Genomic DNA, 12,216 nt, shown 5'->3' on the forward strand with positions numbered 1-12,216 from the left:
TTTTTCTTTCTTACCCTTTTTCAGTTTCTCAAGTTTACGTTTTCAGTCAGAGAAGAGGCATGAATAGGAAAGCTCCTCAAATAGTTTCTGTGATGGAAAAATTAGCCATACATTTGAAATATGGAAAGGTAACTTTTTCTACACTAAAAGATGGAAAACCCAAAAGTTGTATATACCTATAACTGGAATACTGGTAGGATGTGCAGCTGAAGAATTTATGTGCCTGTTTTTTCCTTTTAAAGGAAAATACAGTGAAGAAACCTTCAGCTGGTTTCATACTGGAATATATATAATCTCACATACATACACTCGTAGTCATACATATATATATATATACACACACTTTTCTAGTCATGCATATGGAAGAATTTTTGTTCATGAGCATCTTACCTGCAAAATCTTTTTTGGGTGGAGAACATCGCTACCTTCCTCAAATGTGTCAGGCATTTGCGAACTGCTTTATATTTATGTTTCCTCTCATGGAAGATTGTGTATTTTATATACTTCTTGCAACTTTCTATACAAGTTTTGCATTGTAAAATAATCCTCTTTTCTCTTAATGTAGACTGCGTTGGAAAAATTCATATGCCAGCCACTCATTCTGCCCAGCATAATGGTGCCAAAGCCACACATTCGTTTCATACCATATGTCCTTTGCAAGACCATGCTCTGTACCTTTGTTCCATTTGTAGATATCCCCTTTACAAATGAGAGATGTGCTCATGAAGACTGCAACGCAGCTTATTTTAAGAGGCAGCCAGACTTTAATACCCTGTTGCCACTTGCAGCAGGAGAATCATGCCTGCTTCTTTTTCTGAGCCACAGCTTGCCCCTTAGAATAAGGTTTGTGAGCAGGTTCCTAAAATATGCCTTTTCTTTGGTGAAGGGTCCGGTGTTCCTCATGTAGGAGACGGGCAAACTATTTCAAGAAACAACACAGAACCTTAAAGATTTCCACCCTTAGCAGTCTCAGCAGGGAAGCAGCTGCCTGTCCCTGATTCAGTCTTCTCACTCTCACAAGGCTATTTCCTTTTCAGCTGCCTGTTCAGCCTTTTTTCTTGACGCTTTTTCAGCCTTCTTTGGATGTTCCAGCTAAATACACTTCCCTGTCCTCTCCAAGAGCTCTGCTACAAGCTTCGGCCTTCCCCTGAGCTCTTTTAAAGCTGCATCTGGACTCTCAGCAGACAGTATAACCAGATTTGCTCACCTTGGGATTATATCAGAAGTCATGCAAGAAACTGGTTCCTTCTTTATGTGTTGGGATAAAATAAGTTATTTATATCTCTGCCCCTATAACACAATGTAAATTTGTTGCTGTGCTTTTGAGAATAGAACCAGCAAGAACTTTGCCATCCTTAGGAATAAAAAAAAAAACAACCCACAGGTTGGATTATGTCTGTGCTCCTCCTTAAAAGGTCAGTACATCCTGTTAGAAGTACACAAAATTGAGCTTTTTGTTTGCTCATAAAATGTTGAATAATATGACCCAAAGTACTTTTCCTTCTCACAGAGTTGGTTTTAGGCTGGTTATTCCACAATTATTTAATTTGCAGAAATGGATAAGTATCCTGAGTCTAATCTTGTTAGGATCCACACCAGAAACCAAAGTTAAGAGTATGCCACAACTGTGTTGGAATAAGGAGACTTTCCAAATATGATAGGTTAATCTGTTTTCCTCACTGTTCAGGTGACTGTGATTGGATACACCCTTGGGATACCAGATGTGATCATGGGCATTACTTTCCTAGCTGCAGGAACAAGCGTCCCAGACTGCATGGCCAGCTTAATAGTAGCAAGACAAGGTACTGTGTCTGCTGAAGCATAGCTGCAATCTTACATACATGCTCTGTGATTTGCTTCCTCCATGCAAGTTTACTCTTTTTTTTTTCTTGTATTTTTGCTGATTCAGGGCCTCATTAAAAGCCAAACCACTTTTCTAGTTATTGTGAACCAAAAAAATTATCCCTGTCCTGTTATCTTTTGCTTATTTTGGACTGGGCACATCCTAGCATTCTAGAAGGTCATTCAACACTCAGATATCCCATGCATGGTATGTATCAGTCAGGCTAAAAAGATAAAAGTAGTAGACAAAACTGGAATATCAGCTATTAAAAACTATATTGAAAAATACATGCTGACCAGCACTTGTCCATGTAAAACTTGTACTGATTTCTAGAAGACCCTTGGAACCCAGGGAAGTGGTTTAAGAGGACCTGGCAGAAGTGATGTTGCTCCAGGCAAGTGCTGTTGCTCATCCAAATGCAGACCTCTTTCCCACTGGGATATATGAATAGCTACACTGGAAAGGGTTTTAGATAAACGTCAGCTATGTCCTCACCAGCTTTCCAATTGAAATTGTCAAAGGCTTTCTCCTGTATGTTTTAAGTTTTGATTAAGGTTCTTTACATTTCCTTTCTTACTTGAGAAATACCGGGAGCCACATCCTTTCTGTTAACATTAAACCTGACAGTGTGATCTCCTGTACTGCAGTAGAATAAGAAAAGGTCCTCATTGTATTCTTTTCCACTATTCCAATTCCTATAGTCTTTTTTTTTTTCCAGATAATGAGATCTCCAGCACATATCATTGGGCAAACAACAAGGGTTGTGAAGTGATAAATCAAGTACTCAAAGCTTTGAGATAAGAGTAGTGCTGTTGAATGTTGCTTGATTGAAAAAAAAAATGTATTTAAAATATTTTATTTTCCATGTTGTATTATTTGTTGTGTGCAGGAAAATCTCACAAAAAAGCAGTACAAAAAGTATTCAGGATTCTTATGGAACCACGTTCCTACTAAATTAGTTTTCCATATGTAGTATTAAAGTGAACAGATTTTTGCAAGAACAGAAAGAAAACATGTTACATTTTTAAATGGACAGGGTGCTTCTTTAGATTGGTTCTTCTTTAGTATTAGGCAAAACTGCTGTAGGATTGTTTCCTCTGAAAGTGAAGGTAAGCAATAGTTTGGCAATAAGCAGCCCCATCCTCTCAGACAATACAGGAACTTTGCACTACTTGGATTTGAGAGAGATTTTTACTGACAGATTGCAGACAAATATCTAAAAAGTAGAGACAGACACTACCGTAATATGGATCCAAAGCATAACCTTTCTCTCGGCAGCTTCCTGCAAGAAGACACTGTACTTATGGTGTGGCAGTGTCTATCTCCACTCTGTGTACTCTCAAAGTATTTGTGGGACATGTCCCATTTACATCAGAGTTCCTCTTCCTTTCCAGTATTTACTGTGTGGAAGTAATTCAGTAGTTAGGCCAGTGCCTAAGGGAAATTAGCAGGCACAGAGAAGAGTTCTGCCTTCCTCACATCCATTGACATTGTTGCAGAATGAGATGCCAGCCAGTGATGAGCATTAGAAGTCGATTTTGAGTAATGCCTAGGGACTTCACAACCATTTACTCTGTTTTTTCCTTTCCTATAGCATTTTATTGTTCCTGAAGTGAAATTATTGCTGATTAAGCCCCACAGTGCTTAATATCTTTGACTACCACCATCTGGTTGGGTTCTTTTCAGGATCCCTTTTCATCATTCACATGAGATAAAGGCCACATGTCCACATGCTAAATACAGTACATAATCTCCAGGTTCCCTGTGGCTGCAGACTACCTAGAACAAGACTTGGTTTTTTAATTGGCATTGGACTCAGATGCTGAATGGGTACGACACACCCAGTAAAGACTCTCCAAGACACAAGGAAGGTGTAGTTGGAGTGAGCAATTTTTGCACACTTTTTTCAGAAGTCATGCAAAGATTATGGAAATTGTCTCCCTACCTCAGATACTCTGGGCAGCCCAAGGGGGCTTGGATCAATGCAGATCATTTCCTCTAGTACACAGAGTAATGGTCCTATACTTTGTTTTTACCCAAGAGTTGTGGGTTTTTTCTCTGCAGGCCTTGGTGACATGGCAGTATCCAACACAATAGGAAGCAATGTCTTTGACATTCTGGTGGGCCTTGGCGTTCCATGGGGTTTGCAGACCATGGCAATTGATTGTGGATCCACTGTACGTATACTTGCGAATCTTTAATTTGTTCTTTTTGTCTGTTTAAAAAAAATATATCCTAAAAAGAAGGTATGCAAATGAAATTTTTAAAAGAAAGCAACAACCTGCTAAGCATGTTATTAGTTGCTAAATAAGGTGTTATTTCTTTGCCAAGGAACGGGGAGTTAAGGAAGCAATTCTTCCACAAGCTGCAATTAATTCCTAGTTTGTCAACCGGAGTACCTTATACTGTATAACAGAAGAATAGTGCAATGGATATCTGTTCATTGACTCTGTTATTTTCTCACTACACAGCTTCAAGCACACCTGTCTGTCTTCCTGTACCTTAGTATTTTTGGCTGTAAGATGAGAATAACAGTGTATCTCTCTCTCCTGAGACTCTTTTAACATAATATCCATTATAAATGTTGAATATTTTTCTTATGGTGGTGGGATTACTTATAAATTTGTTTTGATTCCTTAGCCTTCCTTTTCTTCATTATGATAAACCTGTCATGGATTTGCATAGTTTAAAATGTGTAAGTCAGTTTCTATTCAAAACAGAAGATGGACCATAGATCAATAAATTGTTTTCTGATCTCTCAAGCACAGTTATTATATGCTGAGCATTTAGAAAGTCTCTCCTCTAATTCCCACAGGTTAAGATTAACAGCAAAGGACTGGTCTATTCAGTTGCACTTTTGCTAGGATCAGTGGCACTTACCGTAAGTATTTGAGTGTCTTCAAGTATTCCAGTTGCAAAATACTTAATTAGTTATTTACATGTTATAGAAGGACAAAATGGAAATACTTATTATCCCTGAAGCATTGATTCTTGTAAAGTATCATTCTTCTAGCAATACCATGAGTTGAAGAGCTACCATTGTCCTTGATGAGGACTGAAATCTTACATTTGGTGCAACAGATGCTGTATACATGTAGGTCCCACTGGGGCAGTGTTGAAATTGTGAGATCTAATAATACTTCTGTGCTCCTGTGTCCAGCTGCATACCCTAGGCCTGTCTCTATGTTGGGACAAGACCCAGGTATGCTTCATCACCCTTTACCCATGTCTGTTTTCCAAAACTAGCCTGGACTAATCAAATGCCATAGCCAAAACCCTTAATGAAGACTAGTTTATGAAGACTGTGAACTTCAGAACTTTGAATAGGCATACTAAATGTCACTCAGCATAAGACACCCTTGTAATATATGACTTGTTAAGGTGAAACAATAATTCTGTTTCAAAAGTCAATTTTGCTGGTACTTAAGGTCTGATCCTGCTGACTCCCAGGGAACCCTCTGTGGGAAGAATCAAATCCCAAAGGTATAAAAATATCCACTTATACTAATGTCTTTTACTGACTGCCTGTGGAGGCTCTGTAGAGGAGGGGATTATCACTGGAGATTTCACACTATTGCGTGACTAAATCTTACAAAACTCCACATCACCTGTGCACAACTTAAATGATAGAATGACCAGGGCTGTTCACTCTGCCACTGACTTCCTCATGCATCTGATACGTAAGCTTTGGGAGCCTGTTCTTTTCTTATCTCTGGTTCTGTCACACTGCACAGTGCCTGTGAAACCACAAAGATGTTCTGTAGACAGTTGTATCTGATGTTGCTGCATGCATATTGGTAATCAGCACTTCGGAAAAAAATGGGAGGATTATGCAGATGTGTTTCTATGCTAGCTGTTCATGTTTTTCTGAAGAGAGTCTTTTCATAGCAGAAGCTGTATCTCCTGAGTTTGAAGCATCTATTATTGTCTCATTTGTTCTGCTGGCTACCCTGATTCGCGCAGACCCTCCTAGCAGAACTCAGTGGAGAGTTTTGAGCAAAACAAATAATAATTCAGAGGCACTCAACACCACTGAAAATAGATGTCTTTGTGAGGAGTTCATTGCTTTGCTACCTGTAACTTGTAACTTCTCTTAGTTGTGGAGCTGAGCAAAACATCAAAAAAAGCACTTCTTCTGAAGCTGTTGAAAGAATGAACATTAGGTGCTGGTATACTACTGGGACATAAAGGATCTGTAGGGGAACACTGGAGGGAGAAGCATTCATGTAGTTCAGTGCATTCCTTTAGTTCATACTGAATCAGTGAATGAGTGCTGCCTGACTAGAACGTGCCCCATGTACTGAAAATGCACCGCATACTGAGACTGAGCACCTAGGGGCCTGTTTCTCAGTTACATAAAGAACTTGTGAAGGGGCCTTAAAGTGGGTTCATTTAATATTTTGTAAAAGGATCTTAGGACAACTGAGAGTCAGGCCAGCACTTGAGTTCTTAGTTTGGGCTTTTACATTAATTTTCTTGATCAGAAAAACATATGTTGCCTTTTTGATCTATAAAATATAGAGAATATATTTTTATCTTCATTCAGGATCTCTAATGCAAGAGACTCATTTTTAGCTTATAGTGGTTGTTTCCAAAAGTCTACATTGGGGCTTAATTAACTAACACTTTGTTTGCTTGCAGGTGTTTGGAATCCATGTAAATAAGTGGAAACTTGACAGGAAATTAGGCATCTATGTGTTGTTTCTTTATGCCATTTTCCTGTGTTTCTCTATATTGATAGAGTTTAATGTCTTCACCTTTGTCAACTTCCCTATGTGCCGAGAAGAACTTTAAACCACAACAAGGAGAGAGACTGAAATTCTTCTGATTACATGTGCTGTAAATGACAGGAGGCATTTCACATTTCTACCTTCTTCCATCAGTAATTTGAGTGTTGTTCCTGCTTCATCAGCTGTGTGGAAGGAAAGCATACCTTTCTTTTAACATGCTAGCTCAAGGCAACCAAAGCATTTTCCTCCTCTTTGGATACTGCTGCTCAGTCATAAAGCTGTGTGGATCTTACGCAGAACTCTAAAATGACCCATTTCTGGGACATTCTGTTGTGGTTTTCATTCTCCTTTTGCAGACAATCAACCACCACCACCAAGGATAGCAAAAGGATGGGAGAAAAATCTTTATAGTTCTTTTGGTTTTGACATTTACTTTCCACGGAAGGATAAGAGGCAAGTTCAGAACTTTTCTTGGCTCAGTCAAAATATCTCAACTACAGGACCAGAAAGTCCCAAGGCACATATCATGGCATGCACTGTTGAGGACATCATTTTCCCCTTCAAGTGCTCTGCTTATAGAGGAACTGCACTGATGGTTTTCCATGGCAGTGTTGAATATTTACCGCTCCTTCAATGAACATGAACAATGTGGCAGAGAAGGAAGAGGAAATGGTTCTATGTTGTATCACTTGTGATGATGCACACTAAAAGTCCGAGTATCTGCATACTGAAGAAGAGAATTACATGCAGAAATTCTTACTTGAAAAATATGTTTTACCATTAATGAGAAATGCTATATACATAAATATAAACTAACATTTGTGGATTACACCACAAGAAAAACTTTGCTTTGGCCCTGTATGCCCATTGTGTAAATTTAGAAGAAACTAAACAAATAAAATATAACTGGGTGCTCAGTAACTATCAGTTATTGTTATCAGCTGAGAGTAGTATCTGAACATAATCCAGACTTTCTTACAACAAACCCCACCCTGATTATGATTTGATTTGATTGGTAGGAGGAAGGAGCTTATATCATCAGTCAAGAAACTGGTGTATTCTCCATTTTTTATTTATTCCCAGAAGCTTAATGAAGATGAGTGTCTGACACTGAGCAGTGCAGATAAGAAACACCTAAACAAAAGCAAGTCTGTCAAGAGAATATGGCCCTTGATTTGATTGCATGCAAGTTTTGAAGCATGATATACTTTTTTTTAACCCCCAGTAGAAGCCAAGTTTTGATATCCTTTCAACCAGCATAAATCTGATATAAGGAATTACTCTGGATGTAACTAACAGCAAGATCTGATCAGAGTATTAAAAATAATGGGTAACATTCCACATTGTAGCAGTCATATGATTGCAAATCACTGAGACAGCATATTTTGAATTGCTACTGAACTTTAAAAATATTTTAAAGCTGTATGTGAATGATCACATAAAGTTTCTAAAGAAGCACAGTTAATTTTATACATAGATTTTTAAATTTTTTTAATGTTTATAAACCAAAACAAATCTATCAACTAACAGTTGATGCATTTTAAAATATATTAATATTTTGCACTTAAGACTATACATAAAAAATCCCATTTTTGTGTCAATGAGAACATACTATAAAACCTTACCAAATACACCCTTATTCAGAAAATTCCTTATTTTGACATATATGACAAATAATTATGTTTAGCCAGCTCACATGCATAATACTGTTTACACCAGGCAATGTGTTTACAATTAAGGCTATTTTAAAAACTATTTTGGTACAAATTAAGGAATGTATTCTGCTGTTGAATTTTTCTAGGAATTGGATCCTTTCAGTGTAATCCTAAGGAAAGAAGAGCAACATAGTTGTTATTTGCTTTACACTTTGTTAAAAATATCAGTATTTGTACCCCTTCAGGGTTTTTTCACCTTAATTAAGTAGTTACATAGTTAAACTAGCCAGTCCTAAAGATGGCAACAAATATAGCATTATTAAAGTGCTTTATTGAATAGGCAAGCATGACAGTAAACACATTTGAGCTCAAGTATGCCAGTGGCCCCATTTCCAGGCATTCAAGATATTTTTGCTGCAGTGTAAAGCTGAGGAGATGGAATTCATATTCATCTTTATGAGTCTTCTGTTGCAGAAAGGCTGTGAAGATGCAGCATACTGCTGCACCACTGTGGGAGCATCCCTCTCTAGTCTTACTCTCTGCTGTCTTTCAGGAGGACAGTTTGGTGCTGAAAAACTTGTGATGGCTTAGATACGAGGCTGAAAGGAGCAGAGAGAGAGGCTGAGTAAATGTTTTTTTCCTATGTTCTGCTGTTGGGTGGACTTGGAGAACTAGCTGTCTCCAAAAAATATTTGCTCTTCTGTTCACAGTTCAGGCAGCTCGGATGTCTTTACACAACAGAAGAGTAGTTCCAAAATCTAGTTTTGAACGCCTAGCGATCAGCTGAGTTGGCAGTGATGCGGGCATCAATGTTTACAGTGCCAGACCTAGCAAATTTTACTATACCTTCATATTTTTTGAGCCATTCAACTTTAGAAAACTAGGGGCACCAATCTGTTCTGTAGCAGCTGATCCCCAGCCCAAATATGGATGAAATGGTGTTTGCTAATGCCATGAATCCTTCAGACATCATTTAGAATTATTCTGCCTAAATTGAATGTCATAGAATCATAGAATGGTTTAGGTTGGAAGGGACCTTAAAGATCATCCAGTTCTAACCCCCCTGCCATGGGCAGGGACACCTTCCACTAGACCAGGGTGCTCAAAGCCCCGTCCAACCTGGCCTGGAACACTGCCAGGGAGGCGGCAGCCACAACTTCTCTGGGCAGCCTGGTCCAGTGTCTCACCACCCTCATAGTGAGGAATTTCTTCCTTATATCTAATATAAATCTACCCTCTTTCAGTTTAAAACTGTTACCCCTCGTCCTATCACTCCAATCCCTGATAGAGTCCCTCCCTGTCTTTTCTGTAGGCCCCCTTTAAGTACTGGAATCCACTATAAAGTCTCCCCAGACCTGCTCCAGAAAACCAGAGTGTTCTGTTGCAGCAAGAGACTGTCTCAGAAGGTAATACTGACCTTAAATTGCATGGCTGGTCCTGTCATCTATAGCCCTCCCTAGAACATAGACCCACTTCAGGACATTTTATATTGAATTCTAATGCTGCATTTCATGAGGTGGTCTCATATGCATATTGTCTGTGCTGTGAGACAGGTATCATGCCATGCTTATCATTATAAATAACATTTGTGGGAATCTCCTCTGACACTACCGCATGACCAGGATGTGTTGCCAAAGAATTATTAGATGCTGTGTCAGGGCCTTGATGACACATAATCATATGAAGTAGTTTAAAGACTCCCTGTGTAGTTGTCATCCATATGCTAAAATAAATAAATAAAGATGACAGTTATAGACCAAGCCATGCAGATAAACTGAATGGCCTGAAAAAGATCTGAATGACAAATTGTTGTATGTCAGATAAACCCATATCAGAATATATCAGCAATTCAGGAGGCTATTGCCAAGTAATAGCAGACTAGTGCCTTTCACGTGTATATAAAAAAAATAAATTGCTCATGTGGTCACGAAACCACTACAAATTTTGCCATTTTCCAATCAAGAAGAGGAGTGATTTGTGCTTCTCTCTCTGCAATTAGTACAGTTCTATATTGCATCTGTTCAAATTATGTCTGTAAAATTTTGTAGCCATTTTTTTGTACTAATCATTGCAAAAGTTAGCTGGCTGAATTTGGAATGTATGTCACAATGTTGTATAAGTTAATGTTAAGCTTGAGTGAAAAGAAAGCTGGTGGATGTGAGAGGGAAAACTGTTACTGTGATATGAAAATTGCCAGCATACTAACACTGAAAAGTAATACAACTCAGAAAAAAGATATCCCATATCCAGCAAAGCTTCACTTCAGTAGGATTGATTCCATGCTTAAAGCTAAGCATATATCCAAGTGCCTTGCTGGATTGTGTCCTAAGATGACAGCAGAGCATGGTTTCTAGGTTTTCTATCATATTCAGGTCTTGTAATATTTTATGGTTTTGTAGTCTAAAGATTTTATTTCTTCCTCAAATTAAAAGGTTTGGCCAGAATCTGTGGACTTCTACTCTGCTGATACTCCTTTGGATTTCCACTCTTATAAATAAGAGAGCTGGTTCCTTGTCTCGGACTTCAAAACTGTGCATCTGCCCTGGTGTACAAGCAGGAACAAAACTGAACTACAGCTGGCCAAGGAGAACTTTTAGCAGCTGTTTTTCACTGCAGTTCCACTGGAGTAGCACAGTCCCACATAGACCCTACAGAGAGGGTGGAATCTTGTCTGTAGTGAGCAAGTGAGAGTGTTTCCATTGAGTTCAGCAGTGTCTGATTCCATTTATATACGATAACAATTGTACTGCATTATAAAGTTGTGTGATGAAAGTCCAGCTTCTGGTGCTCTGCATCCTACTGATTCATGGAAAGTATTGTATTTCAGGCTCAGGATCCACATGTCTAAATCTAAAAAGGTACAGTTATGGTTATCTTAATGACTATTGGATGCTCTAAGGGCTGCTCTCTGGGCTGAAGTCTAGCCTAGAAGAACACCTTAAGTCTTCCCAACAGGTACAGCATAGTCAACCATCTTTATCCTGGCTCAGTCATTGGCGTGCCAATTTTATTTTATTTTTGTATGCTTGCTGCAGCTGTAACAAACATATAATTAGTTTCTGGTTTTAGATTATATTTGTAAACATTCTCTCAACATGTAAACAAATGGAATAGGTCTTTACTAGTCTAATACTTAGCAATTATAAAGAAGATTCTATTCTGTCTTTGATTTCCTTTGTGACTGTGCTTTAATTACACACACTTGTTTCTATTATGTGTTTGCTTTAGTTGCACAAATCCCCCATGAGTTTTGTTGTCTTCCTTCCTTGGATTTCTTGCAATTGTAATGCCATTTGTTTGCGTCCTACAGTTAGATGTTTTTGGAAGAGTGCTTTAAGCTGTGTAAATACTGCCTGATTATTCATGCCAAGGAAAGATCAGACCTAATGTAATATGAAACAGACACTAAAATAACACTGATAGCCAGGTGAAACCAAAGAATCTTCCTAACTGAAATGCATCATCTTTAAGCATAATGTTCTGTCATTGCAAGCCTCAGATCTCTCAGTTATTTGTGTTTAAGCACTCAGAAGAAAATCTCTGCAGCTCTTGCATTTACTACACAATTTCCTTTCTATTTCTTTGAGTCTGAACTCTAGATTTTTCATTTTCTTGGGTGGTGAGATTTATATGATGGTTACACAGGTAAATGACAGCATTTAGTTCCAGCAATTCTGTACCAAACCCTTTATTATTCCCTTGAACTATTCTGAAAACTCTGTATGCAAGTGATCAATGTTCCGCTGAAGAATGTGGTTCAACTGACATGTGCATTCCAGTTTCTGAGCTACTATGTACATGTTTAAAAACCTCCTTTTGAATAACTTGAACATACACTTTTCTCACATTTCCCCATGTGGGATCCTGATATTTTCTCTCCAGAGAAAGCTGTGAAATCCTATACATCCCTGTCCTGAAATATGAGATACATGTAGCTCCTTCTCCACAGGCTGAGATGTATAGTGATTGTGACAATTTGTACATCGTG

At 38.3% G+C, this 12,216-nt stretch overlaps 1 protein-coding gene across 2 annotated transcripts in view; it reads left to right on the forward strand.

Annotated features, from left to right (window-relative positions):
* Nucleotides 1–7,500, forward strand: part of SLC24A4 (solute carrier family 24 member 4) — a 101,575-nt gene extending 94,075 nt beyond the window's left edge. For both annotated transcript variants that reach the window (XM_074824968.1, XM_074824969.1), the window contains exons 14-17: nt 1,688–1,802; nt 3,908–4,020; nt 4,659–4,724; nt 6,485–7,500. In XM_074824968.1, coding sequence (XP_074681069.1) covers nt 1,688–1,802; nt 3,908–4,020; nt 4,659–4,724; nt 6,485–6,637 — 447 coding nt within the window. In that variant the 3' untranslated portion in view covers nt 6,638–7,500. The remainder of the gene's footprint in view (nt 1–1,687; nt 1,803–3,907; nt 4,021–4,658; nt 4,725–6,484) is intronic.
* The last annotated feature ends 4,716 nt before the right edge of the window (nt 7,501–12,216 follow it).

The sequence above is a fragment of the Strix aluco genome, chromosome 4 (assembly GCF_031877795.1).
Source record: "Strix aluco isolate bStrAlu1 chromosome 4, bStrAlu1.hap1, whole genome shotgun sequence".
In the NCBI taxonomy this organism is placed as follows: Eukaryota; Metazoa; Chordata; class Aves; order Strigiformes; family Strigidae; genus Strix; species Strix aluco.